Here is a 25,054-nt window from a genome sequence, read left to right on the forward strand (position 1 = left end):
CCGGAGGGCTTTGTGCTGCTGAGCTGCTTGCTGGTCGCTGCAGCAGAAGGGTTGGGGTGCATTCAGGGGATTTCCTTCAATGCTCTTCACTCACTGAGTTAGAGGATGATGTGTTTCAGAGCTGGAGAGGGGTAGGTGTCGGAAGGAGAAAGCTGCCCTCACGTAGGAAAGAGAGGTCTTGGGGTGCCCAGGGAGGTGGTGGAGTCACTGTCCCTGCAGGTGTGTGAGAGTGTGTGGACATGGCACTTTGGGACATGGTTTGATGGCCATGAGGGTGTAGCCCAGAAAGCAAATCACATCCTGGGCTGCAGCAAGATAAGCACAGCCAGCAGGTCGAGAGAGGTGATTCTTCCCCTCCACTCTGCCCCACCTGGAGCACTGTGTCCAGTTCTGGAGCCCCTAGCACAGGAAGGGTCTGGATGTGCTGGAAGGTGTCCAGTGAAGAGCCACGAGGATGAGCAGAGGGCTGGAGCTGAGGTCCTATAAGGACAGACTGAGGGAGTTGGGGTTATTCAGTCTGGAGAAGAGAAGGCTCCAGGGAGACCAAATTGTGGCCTCCCAGTGTCTGAAGGGGGCTACAAGAAAGCTGGGGAGGGACTTTTGAAGGTGTCAGGGAGTGATAGGACTGGGGGGGATGGAGCAAAGCTAGAAATGGGTAGATCCAGATTGGATGTTAGGAAGAAGTTGTTCCCCATGAGGGTGGTGAGAGACTGGCACAGGTTGCCCAGGGAGGTGGTGGCAGCCTCCTGCCTGGAGGTTTTGAAGGCCAGGCTGGATGTGGCTGTGAGGAACCTGCTGTGGTGTGAGGTGTCCCTGGGCATAGCAGGGGGTTGGAAGTGGCTGAGCCTTGAGCTCCCTTCCAACCCTGACAATTCTATGATTATGTGATTGGGCTCAATAATCTTAGAGGTCTTTTCCAACCAGAACAGCCCTGTGATTCTGAGAGCACACAGGCAAGCTGTCTCAGAGAACTGAAGCGTGGTGCTCCATTTGTAGCTTATTTCTGTTGACTTTTATGTGTCTTTGCCTCCTGTCCCACCTCTGCCCAATTAGAGGGAGTCTTGAAGCCCAGCTTCCTCTGAGGATTTGGCACTCAGGGCAAGTTGTGGCTGTGCTGGGCTGCCCTGGATCTACTGCTGACATCAGGAAGACAGGAGAAGCTAATGGGCCAGGGTGCTTTGGAGCTAGATATTTTCAAATGCTGCACTGAATTGGAAAGTGCAGAACAGCAACTCTTAGCTATCTGCTTCCTGGGCCTGATGACAGACACAGTGTCAGACCAGAAAGCACAAGATCTGGCCTGGTTATTCACACATGACCAAAGGGTACTGAGCTGCATTCTTCCAGGGAAGAGCCACAGGCTCTTCACATCTTCAAAGTGGTCCTCTGAGTGTGAAAACTCAGCAGTGGAGGCAGACCCCAGCCCACCTCCCCTGAAATACAGCCAGCAGCACCCCCATCCACCCTGCTCTCTGTTCTGCTGGGCAGCCCATGAGGAATTAACTCTTGGCTGCTTTGGGCAGGAGGGTTGCATTGTGGGGGAGTGTGGTTCTGAGATGGTTCAGGAGATCTCCAGTGACCACAGGTTGCAACCCAGTATTATGGACTGGATCAGAGAGCTTCTGAACTTCAGTGCTGTTGATGGGTTAAAGGGCAGAACATTGAGCACCTTTATAAGCATTTCTCTAGGTCTGTGCTTCTTTGTGGCTGCTTCTTGATGGTTTTAGTTTCTCAGTGAGGCATTTTTGAAATGATTTGAGGAAGTTTAAAGGAAGAGTCCCAAGTTTTTCACCAGTAGAATAAATCTGCACGAGCCCTGGAGGCAGCTGGATTGCCTTTCCTGCCCCAGCCTGCCTTGCCTGGAAATATTGATGCCTCAGATGGTACTTGAGGGCTCAGCTTAGAGTGGCCAGTGGCTGTAGATGGCTTTGTGTGCATGGGCAGGGAGAGGACCTGGCTGCTCTTCTCCAGGGTGAGAAAATTACAGCGTGGAACCTCGCATGCCTACAGCATCTGCAGGCTAATCACAGCCTCTGCAGATGCTTGAGACCAACCCAAAGAGAAACTGGGTTAATTTTAAGGGCTGAAATGCCCATAAAAGAGAGGCTGGGATTTCTAGCACTGTCTTAGCCAGTGCTGGCACTGATCAGCTTCCTTAAGTTCCAGTCACTTAAAAAGGGAGGCAGAAATAAATGCTGCTTGCCAAGCTCACCATTAAACTGGACACCCTTCCAATGCTGGTGCTTACCCTGCTGCCTGACTTTGGATCCCACACAAGCAGGAAGCTCATGGCTGCAGAGTTTAGCTCTTGAGGTGGAAGCCTTCCACCCTGCAGCATGATCCCTCCAGGGGTGTCAGGGCTGCAAACAGCTTCCAGGGAGAGCTACTCATGAGGCATGCTTTAGGGGAGGCAGTTTGTGCATGCAAGTAGAGTGGAATCATCTAAGAGCTGCAGAACATCAACATCTGCCTTGGCTTCTCCAAGCAATCATGGTCAAGCAGGTTTTGAACCAATTGCTTTCATCATGAGGGATTTGAGTGCCAGAAGGAAGTGACTGGAAGTGTTTAAGACCAGGCTGGATGAGGCTTTGAGGAACCTGGGCTACTAGGAGGTGTCCCTGCCCAGAACAGGGGCTTGGAACTAGATGATCTTGAAGGTCCTTTCCAACTCAAGCTATTCTATGAACCTGTGTTTTCCTCTACACCTTACTCTTGGTGCCTCCAGTCCATCTGTCCTGGCAAAAAGCAGATGAAATGAGCAGGGTCATCTGTGTGTGGCTTTGAGCATGACCTGGGGGGAGCTGGGGCATCCTGGTGGTTGTAGATGGAGTTCTTCTGCCTTTTAGCCATAGAATACTTTGGATTGGAAGGGATCTTAAAGACCATCTAGTTCCAACCCCACTGCTGTGGGCAGGGACACCTCTCACCAGCCCAGGTTGATCAAGGCCTCATCCAAGCTGGCCTTGAGCATGTCCAGGGAGGGGGCACCCACAGCCTCCCTGGGCAACCTGTTCCAGCTACAAATCAGAAAAGAAAGGAAAGCAAAGGTGATACATGGCCACTGGAATGTGCTGCCCAGGGAGGTGCTGGAGTCAGCATCACTGGATGCCTGGATGGGGCACTTGGTGCCATGGTTGAGTTGATCAGATGGTGCTGGGTGGTAGGTTGGACTCGCTGATCTCGAAGCTCTTTTCCAACCTGGTTAATTCTATCTGCAGCTTCCAGTTGAACGTGGGGATGTGGGTTTTTTTGGGAAGGTGAATTGAGGAGAAGGCTGGGGTTGGAGGGAGGTGTGAAGAGCACTCTGCTTGTCAGGAGGTGTAACATCTTGCCCGTTTCTCCCCCAGGATTACCACAAAATCATCAAGAACCCCATGGACATGGGGACGATCAAGAAGCGCCTGGAACACAACTACTACTGGAGTGCCAGTGAATGTATGCAGGATTTCAACACCATGTTTACAAACTGTTACATTTATAACAAGGTAAAGAGCCCAGACAAGCTTGGAGCTGGGGCACTGCCTGCCACAGGCCCACCTACAGCTGTCAGAGCGCAGGTTTCGAGCGGGGCCAGCCCTGCCGCGCGCTGGGCCCTCCTCGTCGGGATTTGAACTGCCACTAATTACAACCACATTACTTGAAACACACAAAGCTGTCTTTGTGCTGTGTCTTTCTTCCCCCCCCACCCCAGCCTAGTTAAAAAGGCACATTTTTCCATTTTAATTTGAGGTAGGGTGGGGTTTTTTTTTGGTTTGTTCTGGGATTATGTAGCAAGTTGTGGGATGGTTTTTTTCCTTCCCTCCTTTTATTTTCAGTGAGGAGCTCTTCCAAGGTGAGCTGCAGTGCTTTGCAGGTGTTCTGGAAGGTGTTGGTGCTGTGTGCTTGGCCAGCACTGATCAGCATCTCTTAGATGAAGAGAGGGCAGAGAGATCAGGAAGTAGAATGCTGTTCTCTGCTGATGTCTCATCCATAGTTGCACATCTTCAGAGCGCTGCTTATGATTTCGGGGTTAGCTTTGTTTGCTCTTTTGTTGGGTGGTTAAAAGCCTCTGTTCTTTTGTGTTATGTTTTCTGCAGTGGTTTCTCATCATTGACCCACACTGGAGAGCAAGCTGAAATAAACAAATTAATTAGTTTGAGCCACAGAGTATGTGTTTACACTCTGCTCTTGGACCTGCTGGCGAGCAGGGGAGGACAGCTCATCTGTTCCAGTTTGCTGCTTCCACTCTGTTGCACAGGATGCTAGTTATCAGGCTCTTACTGGAAGTCCTGATAACTCTGGATGCAGCATGCTTAGAGGCAGTAATTATTGCATGCTAGACCAGAGCAGAAGAGCAGGAGGGTAGCGTGCAAGGAGGGAGGAGAGTCTGTTTCTTGTCAGCGCTGGGGTGCCATCGTTTATTTGAAGGGCACTGGCGGTGGGGATTCCAAAGCCTTCTCTTGAACCTCTCTGCTTCTCAATACTATGGATCATACAGCACAGGCCTGTGTTCTTTCTGCAGCCCACAGATGACATTGTCCTCATGGCCCAAGCCCTGGAGAAGATATTTCTGCAGAAGGTTGCCCAGATGCCTCAGGAAGAAGTCGAATTATTACCCCCAGTTCCTAAAGGCAAAGGTCGCAAGCCCTCAGCAGGCGCTCAGAGTGCAGGTACTAACCTCACCCAGGGACACTGAGTGGTAGGAGCTTGCTGCTGAGGCCTGACCCACCTGCCAGACTGCCTGGCTTTGCAGGTGGTGGAGAGGCTGGCAAGGGAGCAGCATGGAGTCCAAGGGGTGAAGCAGTGGAGAGGGAAGTGTGCGATGTCTGGGTAACGTTCACCCAGTGTTTCAGGTTTTGTCTGTCTTAAGGTCACTCACTTTTTGTCACACTGGAGTAAAGGAGGCTGAGGAGAGACCTTCTTGCTCTCTACAATTCCCTTAAACTCAGGGCCACTAAGGTGCTGAGGGGACTGGAGTGGGAAGGCTGAGAGAGCTGGGGCTGTTCAGCTTGGAGAAGAGGAGGCTGAGGGGGATCTTATTACTACTTATGAATACCTAAGCGGGGGGGGTGTCTCAGGAAGATGGAGCCAGGCTCTCCTCAGTGATCCCCAGTGACAGGACAAGAGGTAATGGGCACAAGTTCGAACATGGAAGTTCCATCTAAACATAAGAAGGAACTTCTTTCCTTTGAGGGTGGCAGAACACCAGGACAGGCTGCCCAGAGAGGTGGCGGAGTCTCCATCTCTAGAGGCTTTCAGGGCCCACCTGGACATGTTCCTGCGTGAGCTGCTTTAGGTGGTCCTGCTCTGGCAGGGATGACCCTGAGAGGTCCCTTCCAGCCCCTACCATTCTGTGAGCAGAGGTTGGAGTGAGGTGGGGTTGGTCTCCATAGGAAGAAGCGCTAGGACCAGAGGGAATGACCTCCAGTGGCACTGCAGCCAGCAGCCCACCGCAGCGCCCTTTCCCTCTGTGCTTTGAAGGAGCGCAGCAAGCCGTGGCCGTGTCTTCCGTCTCCCCGCCGGCCCCGTTCCAGAGCGTCCCTCCAGCCGTGTCCCAGACGCCTGTCATTGCTGCCACCCCTGTGCCAACCATCACCGCTAACGTCCCGCCCGTCACTGCCCCTCCCGCCGCCGCGCCCCCTCCGCCCGCCGCTCCGATCATGCCCGTGGTGCCTCCTACGCCACCGGTCGTCAAGGTAAATGGAGACCCCGACCCCTTCCTCTCCTGAAGTGCCGAGCGGTGCTGCCCCCCATCCCTGGAGGTGTTCCAGGCCAGGTTGGATGAGCAACCTGCGCTGGTGGGAGGTGCCCCTGCCCACGGCAGGGGGTTAGAACTGGATGAGCTTTCAGGTCCCTTTCCACCCGACCCGTTCTGGGAACCTGTGGTTTTCATCCCTTCACTGCTGGTCACGTGCAGTCCTTCTCTTCACACTCCACTCCTAGCCTCTCTGGCCAGCATTGTCCCTTTGGAGTGTGCTCAGACAAGGGCTTGTTGATGAGTTTGAGAGGCTTGAGGAAAGCTCTGCTGGTTTTACCACCCCCCGAGTTGAGATGATGTCAGCTGTAATTGCTCTCAGCTCAGTTACAAGCTCCCACCCGACCACAGCCGATGCTGGTGCTCCACAGACCAGAAGCTGTTGGAGGTTGCCCCCGTTTTGCACCAGTGAGCCCAAAGCATCTTCTCCCTCTCTGAGCCCCTGGTTTGGCTGGGACTACTCCTTTAAGGTTTGCAGACTCCAGCACTAGGAATGCTCCTCTCTGCCATAAACCAGTTCAAGACAAGCCTGTTGCTCCAGTCGGTGGAGAGTGATGTTGCCTGCAGGTTTTGGGTGCATTAGTTGTGTCTTACTGAGTAACCTGGGAGGTGTCAGTGATGTTTTGCTGTTTACTATGTTAATTTATGGGCAAATGAAAACACTGCTTAAAAACAATGGGGATTTTCCTAGGGAGCTCTGGTGTTGCTTTAAGAATGATGAAAGCACAGCTCAGAGAAAGCTGGGTTTAGCTAAACTGGGGAATTAAATGCAACAGAATTCCTCTCTTCTAACGTGAGGAGCAGCAGAGCCACAGGAGTGTTTTGCTGCTTCAACCTCATAGTTTGGGAGCTGCTTAGAGAAATGTGCTAAGTCAGATCTTCCTGCCCCTAAGCTGTCCTCCTCAGAAGCCTCACACTTCAATTTCTCTCCACATAACTTGCTTCTGAGAATCCAGTTTAATTTTTCAAGCTCAGTGAGTTTGCCAAAATAATTCTGCTTGGGGTTTACCTAAGATTTCCTTAAGGAACCTTTTTTTCCCTTTCTCTTTTTCTCTCTTTCTCTCTCTCTCTCTTTCTCTCCAGAGAAATAAATCCTTCATAGGAGCACAAGAGAGAGCTGACTGGACAGTCACAGCTTGAATTTATGTGAGAAAGGTTTTTCTTTGCTTAAGGAAGAATCATTAAATTCTTGCTCTTGTCCATAAAAAGCAATCAGCTTTAGCACCCCCACTGAATACAAAGGGAGTTGAGGGCTCACAGGGGTCTTTGGTGATTTAATATGCTTTGGTTCAGAACTTAGAGCCTGATCCTGCCACTGGGGACTCAGACATGTGGTTAAGTTACTGACACTTACTAAGTCACGGTGCATCAGCTGAGCTGCAGTAATCGACTGGGCGCGCTCCTTTGCCTTGGCAAACCTGAGGTAAGAGTCCTTCGGTTTAACTCTCCGTGCGCTGCATAAAGAGCTAAGAGGTTTCTCTGCGGGGTCGGGTTGGAGCTGTGCAAGCGGCTGGTTACTGTGGCTCAGATGACCTGCTGGCGGTAAAGCCGGCGCGTGGCAGCCCGCCGGAGTCGCGCCTGGAAGCCTCTGCTCACCAGTCCCTTTTCTCCCCGCGCAGCAGTTGGCGTTTCTGGCAGGGGACAGGCAGGCCTCAGAGAGCAGGACGAGCTCTGCTAGGTTTGTGCCGCTGGAGCCCCCTCCCAGAGCCGGCCCAGGCGCTCACGACTCCTGTGTCCTCTTGCTGTTGCAGAAGAAGGGAGTGAAGCGGAAAGCGGATACCACGACCCCCACCACCTCGGCCATCACCGCCAGCCGCAGCGAGTCCCCCACGCCCCTCTCGGACCCCAAGCAGGCCAAGATCATCGCCCGGCGGGAGAGCGGCGGCCGCCCCATCAAGCCACCAAAGAAAGACCTGGAAGATGGAGAGGTCCCCCAGCACGCAGGGAAGAAGGGCAAACTCTCTGAGCACCTCAAGTACTGTGACAGCATCCTCAAGGAGATGCTCTCCAAGAAGCATGCAGCCTATGCATGGCCCTTTTACAAGCCTGTTGATGCAGAGGCCTTGGAATTACATGACTATCACGACATTATCAAACACCCCATGGATCTCAGTACTGTTAAAGTACGTCCACATTTACAACCTCTTTAGCAAGGGGCTCGCAGCCCTCTGCTTGCAGAGGACTGGCTCCTCCTGGGGGAGGGGGAAGGGGCGAGGGGTGGAAAACAGAGCCTGGTTGGGTATCACCTGGATAGTTTTATAGTTCCTTTCCTTTCCCTCCCTCCCTCTCTTTTTTGTTTTTAATGTAGAATCAAAGAATGGTTTAGGTTGGAAGGGACCTTCAAGATCATCCACTTCCAACCCCCTGGCATGGGCAGGGGCAACCTCCCACCAGCCCAGGTTGCTTAAGGTCTCATCCAACCTGACCTTTAACTCCTCCAGGGAGGGAGGCCATCCACAGCCTCCCTGGGCAACCTGTTCCAGTGTCTCCCCACCCTAACTGGAAGGAATTTCTTCCTAATTTCCAGTCTCAATCTCCCCTCTTCCAGCTTCAATCCATGCCCCCTCATCCCATCACTACAAAGTCCCCCCCCATAATCTGAGGCATCTGTTTGGGTCTTTTTTTCTGCCCTGAAAAGCAAATAACGATGGCATCCTCTCCTCTCTGTGGATAGATCCAGCTCTTTAAATGGTGTCCTTGGGATTGTGTTGCACTCTGAGGAGAAGAGGTGCTGTGTTTCACAGGACTCAATTGATAGCATCCCATTTGCAGGAGCTGCTGCCTTGCCTGCTTGTTGGCATGATGTGTGCTCCAGATAGGCTCACGCTGGGCGATTCCACCTGGAACGTGACGATCTCCTGGTGCCTGGGGAAGGGATGCTTGTGTGCTTCACCTTTGGCTCTTCAAGAGCTGAGCTTAGCATGGTCCAATATTCAAGGTGGACTGGGAAATTCCTTGAATCTCCTCCTCAATACCCATGGAGCAAACCCATGCTGTTCTAGTTCCCATCTTCTACTTGAGAGCCAGCCATTGGCATTGGTATTGGTGGAGGTGAGGCTTCCTTCCACGTGCAGGAAGTTAAGGTATCTGCTGGCTTTCTCTAGCATGTCAGAAGTGGTTTGCTGCCAGCTGAGCTCATCTAAGTGGCCAAGTAACAAAAGTGCAGCTGTGTTCCTGGTTCCTTGGTAGATCCTACATAGTACCTGGGAGCAGCATGCCGTGCTCCGATGTGCCATGCCAGTCAGCCTGGATGCTGCAGGGATTTCCTACTGCAGCTGCAATACTTGTGTGAGTGTTTTTAGCTGCATGATTTTATGGGGAGAGACTAGTTGTCATGCTCTCTGCATTGAGGATTAGTTGCCAGTGCCTGAGTTTTAATTGCTGTTCTGGTGCTACAGTCCTGGGCAGTCTCCTTGCAGCTCTGTGCTGTAGTTTTCCCAGCCTGGAAATGGAGTTAATAATACTTAACCTACCTCACAGGGCTGTTGTGAGGACTGATACCTGGAAGGCACTAACTCTTAATTACTATTATTGATTGAATTTGTACAGAAAAGACCCTCCCTGAGCTGGCAGGAGCATTGTAAGCAAGCTGTGGTGGAGCTAGGCTTGGAGACCGTTCTCCTCCTGAGCCTTGCTGTGTCCTTGCTCTGTTTACACGAGTCAGTGCAATGTGCAGGATTCTTGACTTGTATTTAAGTTGGGCTGTGTTAAAGGCCTGCAGCTTTTCCCTGGCAGGAGAGGGCAAGACAGGCTAGGAGAGGGAGCCTGAAACACAGTGGTGAAAGCAGGAGGAAGGGCTTGGTTAGTCTGCACAGCTGGAGCACTACTGCCTGGCTAAAATGTTCTGCTGGTAGGGGTAGGTCCCAGGGATTTCATGGGTAAGTTTCCATTTTCTCTGGCTCTTGAGCATGGATGAGGAAGGAAGAAGCTCCTCTCAGTTTTGGTATTGCAGGGTGTTGACCATCCTGATGAGTTTCTGGGTGTCCAGTGCTGAAGGGTTAATTACTCCTTGTAGTGTGGTTTTAATGACATGACTTTGCTGTCGAGGTCTGCTCACTTCACTTTGCATTGGAGTTACTCTTCTCCACTGGCTTGGAGGTCCTTGGAGGCTAATGAGTGATGTGGGTTGGTCAGGAGGCTTGCTTCCTGCTCAGAGCAGGGTCATTTCCACACTCTGCTCTGCTCCCTCCCAGGGGTCACCACCTTCACAGCTGACTGGCTCTGACCTTGTTCCTCTGGTGCCAGGGAGTGGGCTGGGAGCAGGAAGCAGTTGGATATGGGGGTGTTGGGTGCTCTTCTGTGAGTCAGACCAGGGGTGCAGTAGTTGGGTGGCATCAGAAACCTTTCTGTGTGATGTTTTGGTTGGTTTGCTGTGCATCCAGTTACATCTGTCCATGCTTATCCTAGGCTACACATCACAGTCTGTTCTTAAGAGTCTCTAAACTGAGCAGTAGCTTGTAAAGGAACTTCAGAGTGTGTCTGCTGACTGCAGGAGTGACTGAGATGGGAAGAAGCACCTCTTGCTCTGTGCCACTCTTCATTACCATGTTAGAGTGCTGAAGTGCCATTGATAGCCTCTTGTCTCCTGGTCTGGTGAGCACAAGTTGTTAGATGATCACATCCTAGATGAATTCATTCAGTTGCTGTACTGACTGTAGTGGAACTGCTGGTAAAGCTGATCCTCTCAGACCTGTCCTCAGCTCAGTCACATTCCCTTGACTTGCTAGGGATGCTGTGTGTCTCCAGAGGTGCCTGCAGCCTTGGTAGATCAGGCCCTGAGTGCGTGCAGTAAGATTAGAGATGGAGAGAGTGAAATCCTGCTGCTCTCAGAGCTGGGGTTTCCACATGTGGTTAAGTGGTTTCTTATTGCAGGAGATTCTGTGCTGTGCTCTGCAAAACTGAGGTGCAGAGCTGTGGTTTTTTTGGGTGGGTTAACTTCTCCACACTTCAGTCTCCTTACAGCCCTCACTTCAGTCTTAACATGTGTACACCTCTGCCCTTTCCCTGCAAGTGCAAGTGGTGTGCTCTCTCTGCACTCTACCAGCGTAGGGCAGAAAACTGGAGACAAGCCAAGGGCAGGCCCAGTGGAGTCTTTTGTATGCAAAGACTCTGGATTTGTCTTTCCTCCTGGTAGTTGTTGGTTTTTTGTCTTAATAAACTTGTTTGAAGTGCTGTCTGGTATTGTTTTTTTGTGGAGTGTTTTATTCTCACTGCTCTTGGCCTGTAGCTCATGGTGTTGACCCCTCTGGGGTGCAGCCTGTGAGATGTTAACTGCACAGAGCAGAAGCCTGCCAGTTACAGGCACTGTCATTCCTCAGTGTTGGGGCTCTCTCTGTGGCTCTGAAAGGCTGTGTAGATTCCTGCACAACTGGCAGTGGCTGTGGTAAAGCTGCAGACTTAATGGCCCTCAAATCAACCTGGAAGGAATGATGTGAGAAAGTAAAACAGAAGCACTGCTGCAGCTGTCACAGGTTCCCCAGGGCCTGGTTGCTTGTTGCTTTGGTTCTCTGGTTATGTGAGGTTGGATTTTCTGCAGAGACTATCTTCCATGTCCAGGAGCATTCTTTTTTCCCAGGCTTTGCAGCCAGCAGAGGTGTTCTTCAGAGGGGTGTGGAGGTTGTTTTCCCTTTGTGGTGGAGGAGGCAGGTTGGCTGTCGTGACTGTGCCGGTGGCAGGTGAGATATGGAGGGGCTGTAGCTGAGCTGCTTGTGGCCAGGAGCAGAGGGATGTGCTGGAGTGATGTGCTGGAGCTAGGACTGAAGTGGGAAGGGAGCTGAAGGGGCAGGAGCAGCGAGCCTCTCTCCACCTCTGCTAGTCACCACAGGGCAGGAAAGAGTAGGTCTGCTTGGAGTAGAGAGGCAGGGCTGAAAGGCCAAGGAGAGGCATGAATTACATGTTAAAAACTTAGAGGCAGCAGCCCTTGCTCCCTGTAGCAGGTGAAAGGCTTGCTCTGAAGAGCAGCAGCACTGTGCTTCTGCTCTGTCCAAGGGGCAATGTGTTCCTATCCCTCTCTGGTGCTGGGGAGCTTTGGTGTGGGAGGCAGGATGTTGTACCAGTGATATGGAGCTGGGGGGGGAACCTGGAGCACCTCTCCTCTCACTCCATCCTCTGGCTGCTGGCTCACAGCAGCAGTGGTGTGGATGCCTCTGGCTTTGGTTAACTTGGTGGAGAACAAGCAGCAGTCCTTGCTGTGCAAGAGGATTTGTACAAGGTGCTTATTTGTGGAGTGAAGCACTACCTGCAGGCTCTGACTTGGCTCACCACTTAATTCCCTTGCAGTGAGCTGCTATGCTTTCAGAGCAGCTGAATTCAGGCTCCTTTGGGGGAATTGCACCTATTTTGCAGTACAAACACAGCTCCACAAAGCAGTGCTCTTGTTGAGGCAGTTCTGTGAGGTGCAGTTTGCCCCCAGAGATGGGGCTGAGTCCTCATTAGCTGCTTGAGATGGCATTTTCTCTGCTGAAGGCACTGTGTGCCCCTGTTCCTCATCACCACCTGCTTAAGGCATGTTCATTGAGGACAGGCTGGTGTCCTGCTCAGTCTTGAGGATAAAGAGGCTGAATTGGAGAGTAAGTTGAGAGTAAAGAGACAATGGGAAGGGCACATGTTAGATCTTCAAGCATGTAAGAGAGTGCTGCAGGGAAGGGGACAAGGATGTTTTTCCTGCATCCTCAGTGTGTGGGACAGAGCTTCCCTTGAAGCAAGAGATACATCAGCCATGAGCTCTGACCAGACAAGACTATTAAACAACTGAACTGATTGCTGAGAGGCAAATGAGATTGCTGTGGAAGATACAGCATGGGGCAGAGACTGGCCTAGCTGGCCTCCCAGTCCTGCTTCTCTGTCACTCCTGATTGGCAATGGTGAATGTATTAACTTCTCTCCCAGAGCTGACTATCTCAAAGTGAACTCATAACCCAAGGCATGTCAGCCCACCAATTCCAAATCCTTTCCCCCCCCCCCTTAAGTTAATTATTCTTTACAAGAAAACAAAAATAAATCCCCAGATTAAAACTGTTGGGCTAGAAAAACCATTGGGTTGGGATGAAAGCAAAGCCTCAGACCCTGGAATGCATTTCACAGGCAGTAATCAGGCACTGAAGTGTGCCAAACAAATAGAAGTGCCTCAAGAAGGCCTTGCATGCAGCCAGTCAGTGTCTTAAAATAAATGGGCCCATTCCATGAGCCTCTGCTTTGCTTTGGAATTGTCCTGAGATCTGCCTTTAAAACAAGGCCAGCCAGGAGAAGCCCAAACTTCTCTCCCTCTCTGCCTTTGTGCTGTGGCTGGAGGCTGTCTCCTTGTTCATTCACCCAAGGGAATGAGGTCTGGTGACAGAAGCTTGACAGATGTTTGGCTGCATGCAGCAAGGAGGGAGGCTGCAGGAATGCTGCATGCAGGTCCCTCTGGAGCTGCAAGCCCTGGAGGTGAAATTTTGCCCTGTTCAGAACAAAACCAGCTGTGGGAGTCAGGTTTCCAGATAGGTCTGTCAGGTTGCTGTGAAACACCCTCAGACAAATGGGAATCTCCCTTCTGTTCAGAATGGGTTAATAGGTTGGTTTGGGTTGGAAGGGACCTTAAAGATCCTCTCCTTCCAGCTCCCCTGCCATGGCAGGAGCACCTCCCACCAGACCACGTTGCTCAAGGCCTCATCCAACCTGGCTTTGAACACTTCCAGGCTTGGAACCTCCACAGCTCATCTGGGCAACCTGTTCCACTGCCTCCCCACCCTCATGGGGAAGAATTTCTTCCTCAGGTCCCATCTAAATCCAGCTTCTTCCAGTTTGAAGCCACCAACCCTCGTGCTGTCACTCCATGCCCTTGTGAAAACTCCCTCTCCACATCTCCTGTAGCCCCCTTCAAATACTGGAAAGCTGCTCCAGGGTCTCCCCAAAGCCTTTTTTTCCTCCAGGCTGAACAACCCCAAGTCCCTTGGGGGTTAGAGGGTGACAGACCTGTCACAGATGAGTGTTCTAAACCACTTCAATAACTTGTCACAGGATCTTAGCCCCTAAGCCTCTCTGCTTTCTGCTCAAGATGGGAGTCTTCCCTGACCGTGCTTGCAACCCATCTGCCCCTCAGCCCCTTCCCTTCACTTGGGATACAGGTGCACAGGACACACAAAAGGGAGGCCTGCAAGCACTTGGCAAGTAGAGGATTTCTTTAAACCCAAGGTTTTTTTAATGCAAATGAAGTCAAGTGTTTAGCTGCGTTTTCCTTTGGGTCAGAGTAATTGGAGGGAAGGTTTTAATGCAGAGCAGTAATGTATGCATAAAATCAATTAAGTTCTGGGAATGCCAGGAACTGGTCTCTAAACCCAAGTCACTCAGCCCCAAACTGCAAGAGAAATGGTTGGAAGTCAGAGCTGAGACATCAGAGAAAGGAACAAGCTGCAAATACTTAGTTCCTAATAGTTCTCTTTACTACAGCAGGAAGCAACATGAAGGAGAGGCTCCCAGAGGGTGAATTCTGCATCCAAATCAATTAGACTTCAAAATCAAGACTAGATCATGGAATCACAGGCTGGATTGGGTTGGAAGGGACCTTCAAGAGCACCTAGTTCCAACCCACCTGCCATGGGCAGGGACACCTCCCACTAGAGCAGGTTGGTGGGTATTGTAGTTTTAATACCTGTCTTGCTGTAGGAATCACCAAGCAAAGCTCCTGCCCTGCAGCAGCAGGAGGTCAGGGTAGGATGGTCATGATCTCTTCTGCTCTTCCAGATGTACAGGGCAAATACACCCAAGCAGCAAAGAGAAATACACACTCAAGCTTCTCCTCTAATCATTGCTTTGTGGACTCTTGCCCTCCCCATCTTTGTACTTGAGTTTCAGATCCAGCAAACCCTTTCTCTGAATGACTGTTTTCTAACAGAAGGACAGCTTTGATACTCAGAAGAAAAAGCAAAGAAAACAGCCCAAGCTTGGAATCTTGGTGTTCAAGGTCTCCTGGAGCAGTTACCAGCTTCTCTGGCTGCCTGGTGATGGTTTGTTTTAGAGAGCAGAAAGTCTTGCTTGAGATATCTTGAGTGGAGTTTAGGAGGAACTTCTTTTCAGTGAGGGTGGTGAGGCGCTGCAACAGGTTGCCCAGGGGGGTTGTGGATGCCCCCTCCTTGGAGGTGTGCAAAGCCAGGTTGGATGAGACCTTGAGCTAGTGGGAAGTGTCCTTGCCCATGTTAGGGGTGGGGTTGGAACTGGATGATCTTGAAGGTCCCTTCCAACCCAACCCAATCTGTGAACCATGAATTCGGGAGCCAGTAAGCCAGCTCAAACTCCTCTTCTCTGAGACAGATGCAATTGCTGAGGTTGCTCTGAGCTCTCTCACGTTCTCCATGCAGTTGCCTTTTGCTTATGGCTTTTCTCTCCCCCTCTCCCCTGTCCCCTTTGGCTTGTTTGTCTGCAGAAAAAGATGGACAGCCGGGAGTACCAGGACGCCCAGGGCTTCGCGGCAGACATCCGGTTAATGTTCTCCAACTGCTACAAGTACAACCCTCCAGACCACGAGGTGGTGGCCATGGCCAGGAAGCTCCAGGTAAAGGTCTTGGCAGATGGCATCTGCCAAAGTATGCTGAGTTACAGAGTCACAGAAGGGTAGGGCTTGGAAGGGGGAAGCTCTGAAGAGCCAACCTCCAAGGGTCCAACCTCCCTGCCAGAGCAGGATCACCTAAAGCAGCTCACACAGGAACATGTGGAGGTGGGCCTTGAAGGGCTCCAGAGATGGAGACTCTGCCACCTTGCTGGGCAGCCTCTTTCAGTGCTCTGCCACCCTCAAAGGGAAGAAGTTCCTTCTCATGTTTAGATGGAACTTCCTATGTTCAAGGTGATGCCCATTACTTCTTAGAATCATGGAATTGTCAGGGCTGGAAGGGACCTCAAGGCTCAGCCAGTTCCAACCCCCCTGCCATGGGCAGGGACACCTCACACTGCAGCAGGCTGCTCACAGCCACATCCAGCCTGGCTGCAAACACCTCTGGGGATGAGGCTTCCACCACCTCCCTGGGCAGCCTGTGCCAGTCTCTCACCACCCTCATGGGAAAGAACTTCTTCCTCTTGTCCTATCACTGGGGACCACTGAGCAGAGTCTGGCCCCATCTTCCTGATACCCACCCCTTAGATGTTTGTCAGAATCATAGAATCAATAAGGTTGGAAGAGACCTCAGAGATCATCAAGTCCAACCTGTCACCCAACACCTCCTGACTACTAAACCATGGCACCAAGTGCCACATCCAATCCCCTCTTGACCACCTCAGCATTAATGAGATCCTCTCTCAGCCTCCTCTTCTGCAAGCTAAACAGCCCCAGCTCTCTCAGCCTTTCCTTGCATGAGAGATGGTCCAGTTCCCAATCATCACAGGTTGTCAAATCAGAGATCCCAGCGTGGATTTGCTCATGGCACCAGCGAGGGAGGGCTGCTGGTTCCTCCACCCTTGGAAAGAGCCATGTTCTTTGTTGCAGAGCTGTTGTGCTCTTCCCATAATGCCACATTCCACTCCTGAAGTGTTACAGCCAGTGCCCTATAAAGTAATGGGAGAGTTGTCATGGGCTTACAGAGAATATTTGCCCACCTCTTCCTTACTGTTTAGTTGTACAGCTCCTGTAGTGCAGCATAAACCCTGGCAGGCAGTGAGGGTGTTGGGAAGTGAGGTCTTTGCGGTGCAGGCTCCTTTTGTCACCCTTTCTTTTTGCCTTCTTGCAGGATGTCTTTGAGATGAGGTTTGCAAAAATGCCTGATGAGCCTGCAGAGGCCCCCCCCCCCTCCTCCTCCAACAGCACCAGTGGTGAGCAAAAGCACAGAGAGCAGTCACAGCAGCGAGGAGAGCTCCTCCGACTCGGATAGCTCGGACTCGGAGGAAGAGCGGGCAACGCGGCTGGCTGAGCTCCAGGAGCAGGTACTGCAGAGGCCAGGCTCTGTCTGTGCAGTAGGAAGGGGGTGTTCTGTTTTCTTCCTAAACCTCATTGAGGCTGGGATGCCTCAAAGCAACCTCCCCTTCTGCCATCTGCAAGGCAGGAACGCTCAGCTGTGCAGTACGTGCATGTCTGAGGTAACGGTGGCTTCCTCTGAGGTGGCCGCTGGCCAGGCTCGTGCTTTGAGCTTCCTTCTGGGGTCCCAGAGCGTGAAGGGAGGTGCACACAATCACAGAATGGTTTGGGTTGGAAGGGACCTTAAAGGTCATTTAGTTCCACTACCTCTGCCATGGGCAGGGACACCTCCCACTAGCACAGGATGCTCGTGGCCTCACCCAGCCTGGCTTTGAACACCTCCAGGAAGGGGGCACCCACACCCTCCCTGGGCAACCTGTGCCAGTGCAGCACCCCCCTCATAGGGGAGAATTTCATTCTCATGTCTCAACTAAATCCTGCTTCTTCCTGTTGAAGCTATTACCCCTTGTCCTGTCATTCCATGCCTTTTTAGAAGGTCCCTCTCCAGCTCTCCTATAGCCCCCCTAAAACACTGGGAGGCTGCTCTAAGGTCTCCCCAGAGCCTTCTCTTCTCCAGGCTGAACAGATCCAGCTCTCTCAGCCTGTTTTCATTGGAGAGGTGGCCTCTGATCATCTTAGTGGCCAAGAGTGCAAGAGATCTGGGAAGAGCAGAGACACCCCTTTGGTCTGAGAGCTTGGGCACAGCCAAATCTGTCACAAGCTGCCTGTGGGGTACTGCCCCCCTGTACCCCATCTGTAGAAGTGAGCTGTTGTGAGTGTTGTAGTTGCAAGCACTTCAACAATACAGAGCTGTTGAGCTTCATTTTTATTTGCCCCTGTACAGCAAGGATGATGTTTGCATTTGAGTCAGCTTCTGCACGATCAGGCTAAGCCTCCAGACTCTTTGGTCACCCATTTTGGGCTGCATGGACAGGTTGGGATGTAGAGGAAGGGTATGTGGAGCCATCAGTTATATTACCTTGAAGGCTGCTCAATTTTCCCTCTGTTCCCCTCTCCAGCTAAAGGCTGTCCATGAGCAGCTGGCTGCCTTGTCACAAGCCCCAGTGAACAAACCAAAGAAAAAAAAAGAGAAGAAAGAAAAAGAGAAGAAAAAGAAAGATAAGGAGAAGGAAAAAGAGAAGCACAAAGTTAAGGTGGAGGAGGAGAAGAAACCCAAGGTGGCTCAACCACCAAAACAAACCCAACAGAAGAAGGCCCCAGCTAAGAAAGCAAACAGCACAACCACAGCTAGCAGGTGAGGCTGCCTAAGGCCTTAAGGGAATGCCAAGAGCTTCCAGCCCAATTTTCCTGTCCCCACTCCCATCCCCACTGGATTCCTAGAGCAGCTGGATTGTCAGAGCAGTTAATTTGCCACTGAATAGTGTCCCCACTCCCAGATGTCTGTGGGAGTCTTTATGTTAGAGCTGGCAGTGGAATCACCCTACTGCCATTGTCCAGCTCTGCCTGATCCCTCTCAGATAAGGTTTTGCTTTCTGCCTTGAGAGAGCAGGCAGCCAGAACGTGCCCTTGCATTGCAGCCCCCCTACTGCCTCTGCATGGGCTTCTCCTTGTGCCTCACAGGGCTGGAGCAGAATGGGGCTGCAGCAGCTGAGCTTGTATCATGGTACCAGTCAGAGTTAAAAGGGATCACAAGGATCATCTAGTTCCAACCCCCCTGCCATGGGCAGGGACACCCCCCACTAGATCAGGCTGGCCAGAGCCTCATCCAGCCTGGGCTTAAACACCTCCAGGGACAGGGCCTCAGCTACCTCCCTGGACAACCCATTCCAGGGCTTCACCACTCTCATGGGGAAGAACTTCCTCATGTCCAGCCTCAATCTCCCCACCTCCAGCTTCATTCCATTCCCCCTAGTCCTATCACTCCCTGAGATCCTGAGCAGTCCCTCCCCAGCCTTCTTGTAGCCCCCTTCAGATACTGGAAGGCCACAATGAGGTCACCTCAGAGCCTTCTCTTCTCCAGACTGCACAACCCCAACTCCTTCAGTCTGTCCTCACAGCAGAGCAGCTCCAGCCCTCTGCTCATCCTCCTGACCCTTCTCTGGACACCTTCCAGCACCTCGAGATCCCTCTTGTCATAGGGGCTCCAGAACTGGAGGCAGTACTCCAGGTGGGGTCTCAGCAGAGCTGAGCAGAGGGGGAGAATCACCTCCCTTGCCCTGCTGGCCACACTTCTCCTGATGCAGCCCAGGATCTGATTGGCTTTCTGGGCTGCAAGTGCAGACTGAGAGCTCCTGGTGAGCTTCTCCTCCCCCAGCACCCCCAAGTCTCTTTCCTCAGGGCTGCTTTCCAGCCAGTCCCTGCCCAGCCTGGAGTTGTGCCTGGGATTGCCTCGCAGTGCAGAAGCTGCGGTGCTCTCTTCCAGCCACCTGGCTTGAAGGTTCAAAGCCAAGAGCCCTGGGTTACAGGAGGGGCAGATAAAACCCCAAGGGGTAGTAGGAAGCAATGACCTCATGATTGTTTCCATGTTTGTCAACCCCCTCCCCTCCCACAACCCCCATCCAGGCAGCCCAAGAAAGGAGGCAAGCAGGCGTCCGCGACCTACGATTCGGAGGAGGAGGAGGAAGGCCTGCCCATGACCTACGACGAGAAGCGCCAGCTGAGCCTGGACATCAACCGCCTGCCCGGGGAGAAGCTGGGCAGGGTGGTGCACATCATCCAGTCGAGGGAACCTTCCCTCAGGGACTCCAATCCTGACGAGATAGAGATAGATTTTGAGACGCTGAAGCCCACCACCCTGCGTGAGCTGGAGCGATACGTCAAGTCCTGCTTACAGAAAAAACAGAGGAAGCCCTTTTGTAAGTCACCTCCGGGGCCACCTGCTCCCCCCCACCCCCCAGCTCCTGCCCTCAGCTGCCATTTCTCTTCCCCATGGCAGGGATCAGTAGAGATCCTTCTAAAAAAAGGTCACAGTATCACCAAGGTTGGAAGAGACCTCAAAGATCATCGAGTCCCAGGTCCCTTCCTGGCTTTCTTGTAGGCATCCTACAGGTAGCAGAAAGCTCTCCTCAATTCCCCCCCCTGGTTTTTTTATGTCTTTGTGGGACCAGAGCTGGTGCAGAAGATGTTTGGACTCTGCATCCTCTAATTCATAGAATCATAGAATCAGTCAGGGTTGGAAGGGATCACAAGGATCATCCAGTTCCAACCCCCCTGCCATGGGCAGGGACACCCCACACTAGATCAGCCTGGCCAGAGCCTCATCCAGCCTGGGCTTAAACACCTCCCCAGGGATGGGGCCTCAACCACCTCCCTGGACAACCCATTCCAGGGCTTCACCACTCTCATGGTGAAGAACCTCCTCCTCACCTCCAGCCTGAGTCTCCCCACCTCCAGCTTCATTCCATTCCCCCTAGTCCTATCACTCCCTGAGATCCTGAGCAGTCCCTCCCCAGCCTTCCTGTAGCCCCCTTCAGATACTGGAAGGCCACAATGAGGTCACCTGGGAGCCTTCTCTTCTCCAGACTGAACAGCCCCAACTCCTTCAGTCTGTCCCCATAGGAGAGGTGCTCCAGCCCTCTGCTCATCCTCGTGGCCCCTCTCTGGACACCCTCCAGAAACAGAGAGGTGCTTTTCCGCTCCCTCTTCCCACCATGCCCTGTAATGGAGACCTGGAGGACTATTGTGTTCCTGTGCAAGGCCTCTCTGATGCCTTTATTACTTATCTGGGATCTAGAAGGCACCACAAAGGTGTCTCAGTCTCCTTGTGTTGGGTGCAGCGTGCACACATCTGGCAGGATCAGGTTCTTGGCCTGAATAGTTTAGCATCTCATCAGGAAGGAAACAAAAGCGTGGCTGGGCTCCGAAACACCGAGGGAAGAAGTAAGTTATTCCGAGCTACCTGAGCGTTCTGGGGGTGTTTGGGTTACATGTGCACCCCAAAAAGCTGCTCTTCCTAGGTGGCCTGATCACCACACTGCCCTCAGCCTCTGCCAGAGCAGAGGATTAATGGTAATGCCCTGCTGAGTCTGTGGTTCAGCACGGGAGAGATTTTGTGCCTCGGCCACAGAGAGTGAATTGTTGTGGCCCCTGGAGAGCTTAGCTCCAGCTGAACAGCAGCAGGATCACTTACCTGAAGTGGTCCTGGCTCTGTCCATCTGCTTCTTGCTTAAGAGGGGGTTGTCTTGTTAAGAGCATGACACAATAGCTGCTCACAGCATGTGCAGAGCACCTCCATTTCTTCAGCAGAGGATTTTCAGGTAGGTCTAAGCAAAGCTCAGACCTTTTCCCTTCACTTTGGTGTTTTTCCTGCACTGCTTTGATGTTCATTTTTCTTCATGCTCCTTTTTCTCCTTCAAGTCCTTCACTGTTGGAATAGCTCAGGGAAAGGTTTTTCCAGAGTGGCTGGGAACAAGAATCACAGCATTGCTCTGGCTGGAGGAGCCCCTTTAGGATCATCAAGCCCAACCATTAACCCAAGTCACCACTAAACCATGGCCCTCAGCACCACAGCTCCATGGCTATGAAACCCCTCCGGGGATGGGGCCTCCACCACTGCCCTGGGCTTCCTGTCCCAATGCTTGACAACCCTTGCAGAGAAGAATCATCCTGTTGTTTTGTAGCCAAAGCACAGAATAGCACAGGTAACCTCCAGCTGCTTGCTCCTCTGGGGCTGGCAGGCTGAGTGGCCCTGGCTGGGCTCTGGTGCTGCCTGCTGTGGTGCAGTGCTGGCTGTTCAGGGGCACACCCTTCTAGGACTCTGCTTTCCAGGCTTCTTTTTCTTTGATTCATTGCTTTAAAGCAGCAGACAGAAATGTAGGTATTTCCTTGCTGGATCAGGCAAAATAGCTGGCTCCTCTCTTGTGCCTCTGCCCCTGGCCAACACCTGTGTTCAATTACCCCTCCTTTGGAGGGATGTTTCTGCTGCTCAGGATGAGTGCTGCTGGTACCTCTCACCATTTCCATCCTAAGTGATTCAGCTCCACTGCCAGCCTTGGCCTCAGTTCTTCTAACCATTCCCCCCCGCTCCTTGGCTTGGCTTTATCCTTTTTATTTTCTATTTAAAGCAGCATAAACCAAGTAGATTGGCCCAGGAGGTGTCTTGAAATTTTAATGGCAGGTGCTTTCTCCTGGCAGCCTTTAATGGGGGACACTTTATTTTACAGGGCAGCAAACCCCTGTAGCAATTCTGTAATCACAAATGTCTTTAACTATTGAGCAGATAAACTGGCTGGTGAGCAACCTGTGACTGCAAGGGTATTCCAGGGATATTTCTATCTCCTAAATTACTTTCCAGAAGGTACCTCAGGAAAACAACCCCAAACAACCCTCCATGGTGATTGGATGATCTTGACAACTTAATGCTGTCCTCTCTCTGGGATGTGTAGCTGCTGCGTGGCCACTGCAGAGTGGTTGCACAGATGTGCAAGGCCCTGTAAAATAGTGATGTCCTCTCTCTTCTGTTTGTTTGTGTGTGTGTGTGTTTGTTTTCCACCTGCAACCATGCAGTTTCAGACACTGTGCATTCCTCCTCCTCCACAGCTGCAAGTGGCAAAAAGCAGGCAGCAAAGTCAAAAGAAGAGTTAGCTCAGGAAAAGAAGAAGGAGCTGGAAAAACGGTTACAGGACGTCAGCGGGCAGCTAAACAACAACAAGAAACCTGCAAAGAAAGGTAATGGCTTTTGGGTTCACTGTGCTGACAGGGCCCCAGAAGTTGTCTTTGTAGCTGGGCAGCCTCACTGAGACAAAGCTCCTGCTGCCTTGCAGCCTTGGGTGTCGTTGTGACAGCCGTTTGCTCACTGCACAGAGAGCCGCTGCTGGGCGCTGAGCTGCTGCGTGGGGGCTGCTTTGGTCCCTGCCCAGGGTGGAAGCTCTCCTGGGTGGTAGGGAGGTGTCTTGGAGGTGATTCATAGAACCATTAAGGTTGGAAAAGACCTCTAAGGTCATCAAATCCAGCTTTCACAGTATCACTAAGGTTGGAAGAGACCTCAAAGATCATCAAGTCCAACCTGTCACCACAGACCTCATGACTAAACCACGGCAGCAAGCGCCACGTACAGTCCCCTCATGAACACCTCTTGCACCAAGTTCTTGCCTATAGTGAAAGGCAGACAAATGGCACACAGACAGTCCTGGCAGTCCCAAGAGAAAGAACTTCAGCTAAAACTCTGAACAGGTCCCTGCTTCAAACAGTCACAAGTCCTGGTTTTCACAAGCAGGGAACCAATAGTTTCCTAAAGCCTCCATGGATTTCTGTGGTCTCTGCCACTATCAACATAACTCACACAGCCCCAGGAACTCCTAAAACTATCACAGCAGCTCAGGGATACTTTGATGTTGAAACCATGAGGGTTTGGGTTTTAGCATCTCACTTAGAATCTTTATGACACACTCAGAAAACACATGGGAATGTCTCACCAAGAAGTTAAAGTAAGTAACACCATGAAAAGCAAAGATGAACTCACAGATCCATGACCATTAAACCATGCCCCAAAGTGCCACATTGCCTCCTCTTCCAAACACCTCCATGGACAATGACTTTGCCACCTCCCTGGGCAGCCTGTGCCACTGCCTGACCTCAGCAGAGAAATTCCTCCCAGTACCCAATCCAAACCTCCCCTGGCTGCTCAGAGAGGTTGTGGGCACTCCTCTGGAGACTTTCAAAACCCATCTGGATGTGTTCCTGTGTGGCCTGCCCTAGGTGACCCTGCTTCAGCACAGCAGGGGTTGGATTGGATGATCTTCAGAGGTCCCTTCCAAGCCCCTACCATTCTGTGATTCTGTGGTCACCCTGACAGCCTGTGGGTGAGTGAGCTACCCAAGCAAAATGAAGCAATGGAGGATGGATCACAGAACCACACAGAGCATTAGGGCTTGGAAGGGACCTTGAAAGATCTTCCAGTCCAACCCCATTGCCAGAGCAGATTCACCTGGGACAGGTCACACAGGAGTGCATCCAGGTGGGTTTTGAATGTCTGCAGAGAAGGAGACTCCACAACCTCTCTGGGCAGCCTGCTCCAGGGCTCCAGCACCCTCACAGGGAAAAAGTTTTCCTTCCTGTTCCTGTGGCACCTCCTCTGCTCCAGCTTGGGCTGTCCTTGGACATCCCTGAGCAGAGCCTGGCTCTGTCCTCCCCACACTGCCCTGCACAGCTTTATCAACAGGGATGAGGGCACCCCTCAGGCTCCTCTCCTGCAAGCCCAAGAGCCCCAGCCTCCTGAAGGCTGAGGGCAAACCCTCTCAGTTCCTTACCAGTAACCACCTCCCTGCCTCCCTCTCTGCAGAGAAATCTGGCTCAGCAGCCTCGGGAGGCCCTTCCAGGCTCAGCAGCAGCAGCTCCTCTGAATCTGGGAGCAGCAGCTCCAGTGGCTCCAGCTCAGACAGCAGCGACTCGGAATGACTTACGGACACTTAGCCACCAAATGGACATCACCCACCCACCCACCCACCCTCCCTGCCCCATGCTCTGCAGTGTTCCTTTCTCTCCTTCATTTTACTGCCCTCCTTCCACAGTGGTCAGGTTTGGGGCTTGTTTTGGGGCGGGGGGGGTGGTTGTTTTATTTCCCTCCTCTCTGATTTATTGTTCTGGGGTTGTTTTAAATTCAGTGTTACAAAAGGAATCTTTCCTCTCTTCTTTTTCCTGGGGGTGGGGGGGGTGGGGGGGAGGTGACTCTTTTAATAGGTCAAAGATCTTTTTTGTCTCTCTGTGTGTGTGTGTGTGATTAGACTTTATGACAAATGATTCCCTTTGCATAAAGTCTCTAAAAAAAAAAAAGAAGCAAGAAAGAGAACATTTTTATTATGCTGATGATTATTTGTTTTGTTGAAACTGCAGAAGGTTGGTTGGAAGGGGGGGGGAGGAGGTTGGGGAGGGGGTGGTGGTGTGGAAAAAAGCCCCAACAAACTGAAAGAACTTTGGAACTCTTAGCTGGAGAGAAAAAGGTTCTGCAAGGTTTGGAGTACATTTTCCTCCTCACCCCTTTCTTTTTTCCCTCCTTCCCCCTCCCCTCTATCCCCAGAATGTTCTCTTTTAATACTGCCTGACTCACACAAGGTGAAAAGAAAACAAACCAACAAACCTCTCTCTCTCTCTCAATCTCTCTCTCTCTCTCTCCCTCTCTCCTGTTTTTTATTGAGAAGAACTCTCTGTACAAAGGTACTGTTCAGAAAGATGTTTAGCCTTTTGGGAGCTAGTTTGGTGTCTTTGTTATTAGCATTAGTGTTACTCTCCCAAGTCTTTCAGGGTGAGGAAGGTGTCAGATCATCTTTTTTCCCCCCCTCTCTTTGTTCCACAGACAAAACATCCACAAACAAACAAACAAACAAAGGAATTCTCCTGTGCTGTGGGGGTTGCTAAGTTGCTTTGTTTGGTTTCTTTAGCCTGGGTTAGAGGCATTAGGCACCTGGTCAGGGTGGTGTTTAAGCAGGGTTTTAAGTGTTCAGGCA

The 25,054-nt window shown here is 51.8% G+C and overlaps 1 protein-coding gene across 1 annotated transcript in view; it reads left to right on the forward strand.

Moving 5' to 3' along the window:
• The window catches only part of LOC137457519 (bromodomain-containing protein 3-like), a 41,725-nt gene extending 17,255 nt beyond the window's left edge, over nt 1-24,470 (forward strand). Inside the window, 11 exon segments of the mRNA XM_068169390.1 lie at nt 3,348-3,485; nt 4,502-4,649; nt 5,461-5,675; nt 7,486-7,857; nt 15,135-15,263; nt 16,429-16,479; nt 16,481-16,621; nt 17,672-17,907; nt 19,176-19,468; nt 22,152-22,280; nt 23,893-24,470. Coding sequence (XP_068025491.1) covers nt 3,348-3,485; nt 4,502-4,649; nt 5,461-5,675; nt 7,486-7,857; nt 15,135-15,263; nt 16,429-16,479; nt 16,481-16,621; nt 17,672-17,907; nt 19,176-19,468; nt 22,152-22,280; nt 23,893-24,008 — 1,968 coding nt within the window. The 3' untranslated portion in view covers nt 24,009-24,470.
• The last annotated feature ends 584 nt before the right edge of the window (nt 24,471-25,054 follow it).

The sequence above is a fragment of the Melanerpes formicivorus genome, unplaced genomic scaffold (assembly GCF_026170545.1).
Source record: "Melanerpes formicivorus ecotype bairdi unplaced genomic scaffold, bMelFor1.0.p_v2 SCAF_181, whole genome shotgun sequence".
Classification (NCBI taxonomy): domain Eukaryota; kingdom Metazoa; phylum Chordata; class Aves; order Piciformes; family Picidae; genus Melanerpes; species Melanerpes formicivorus.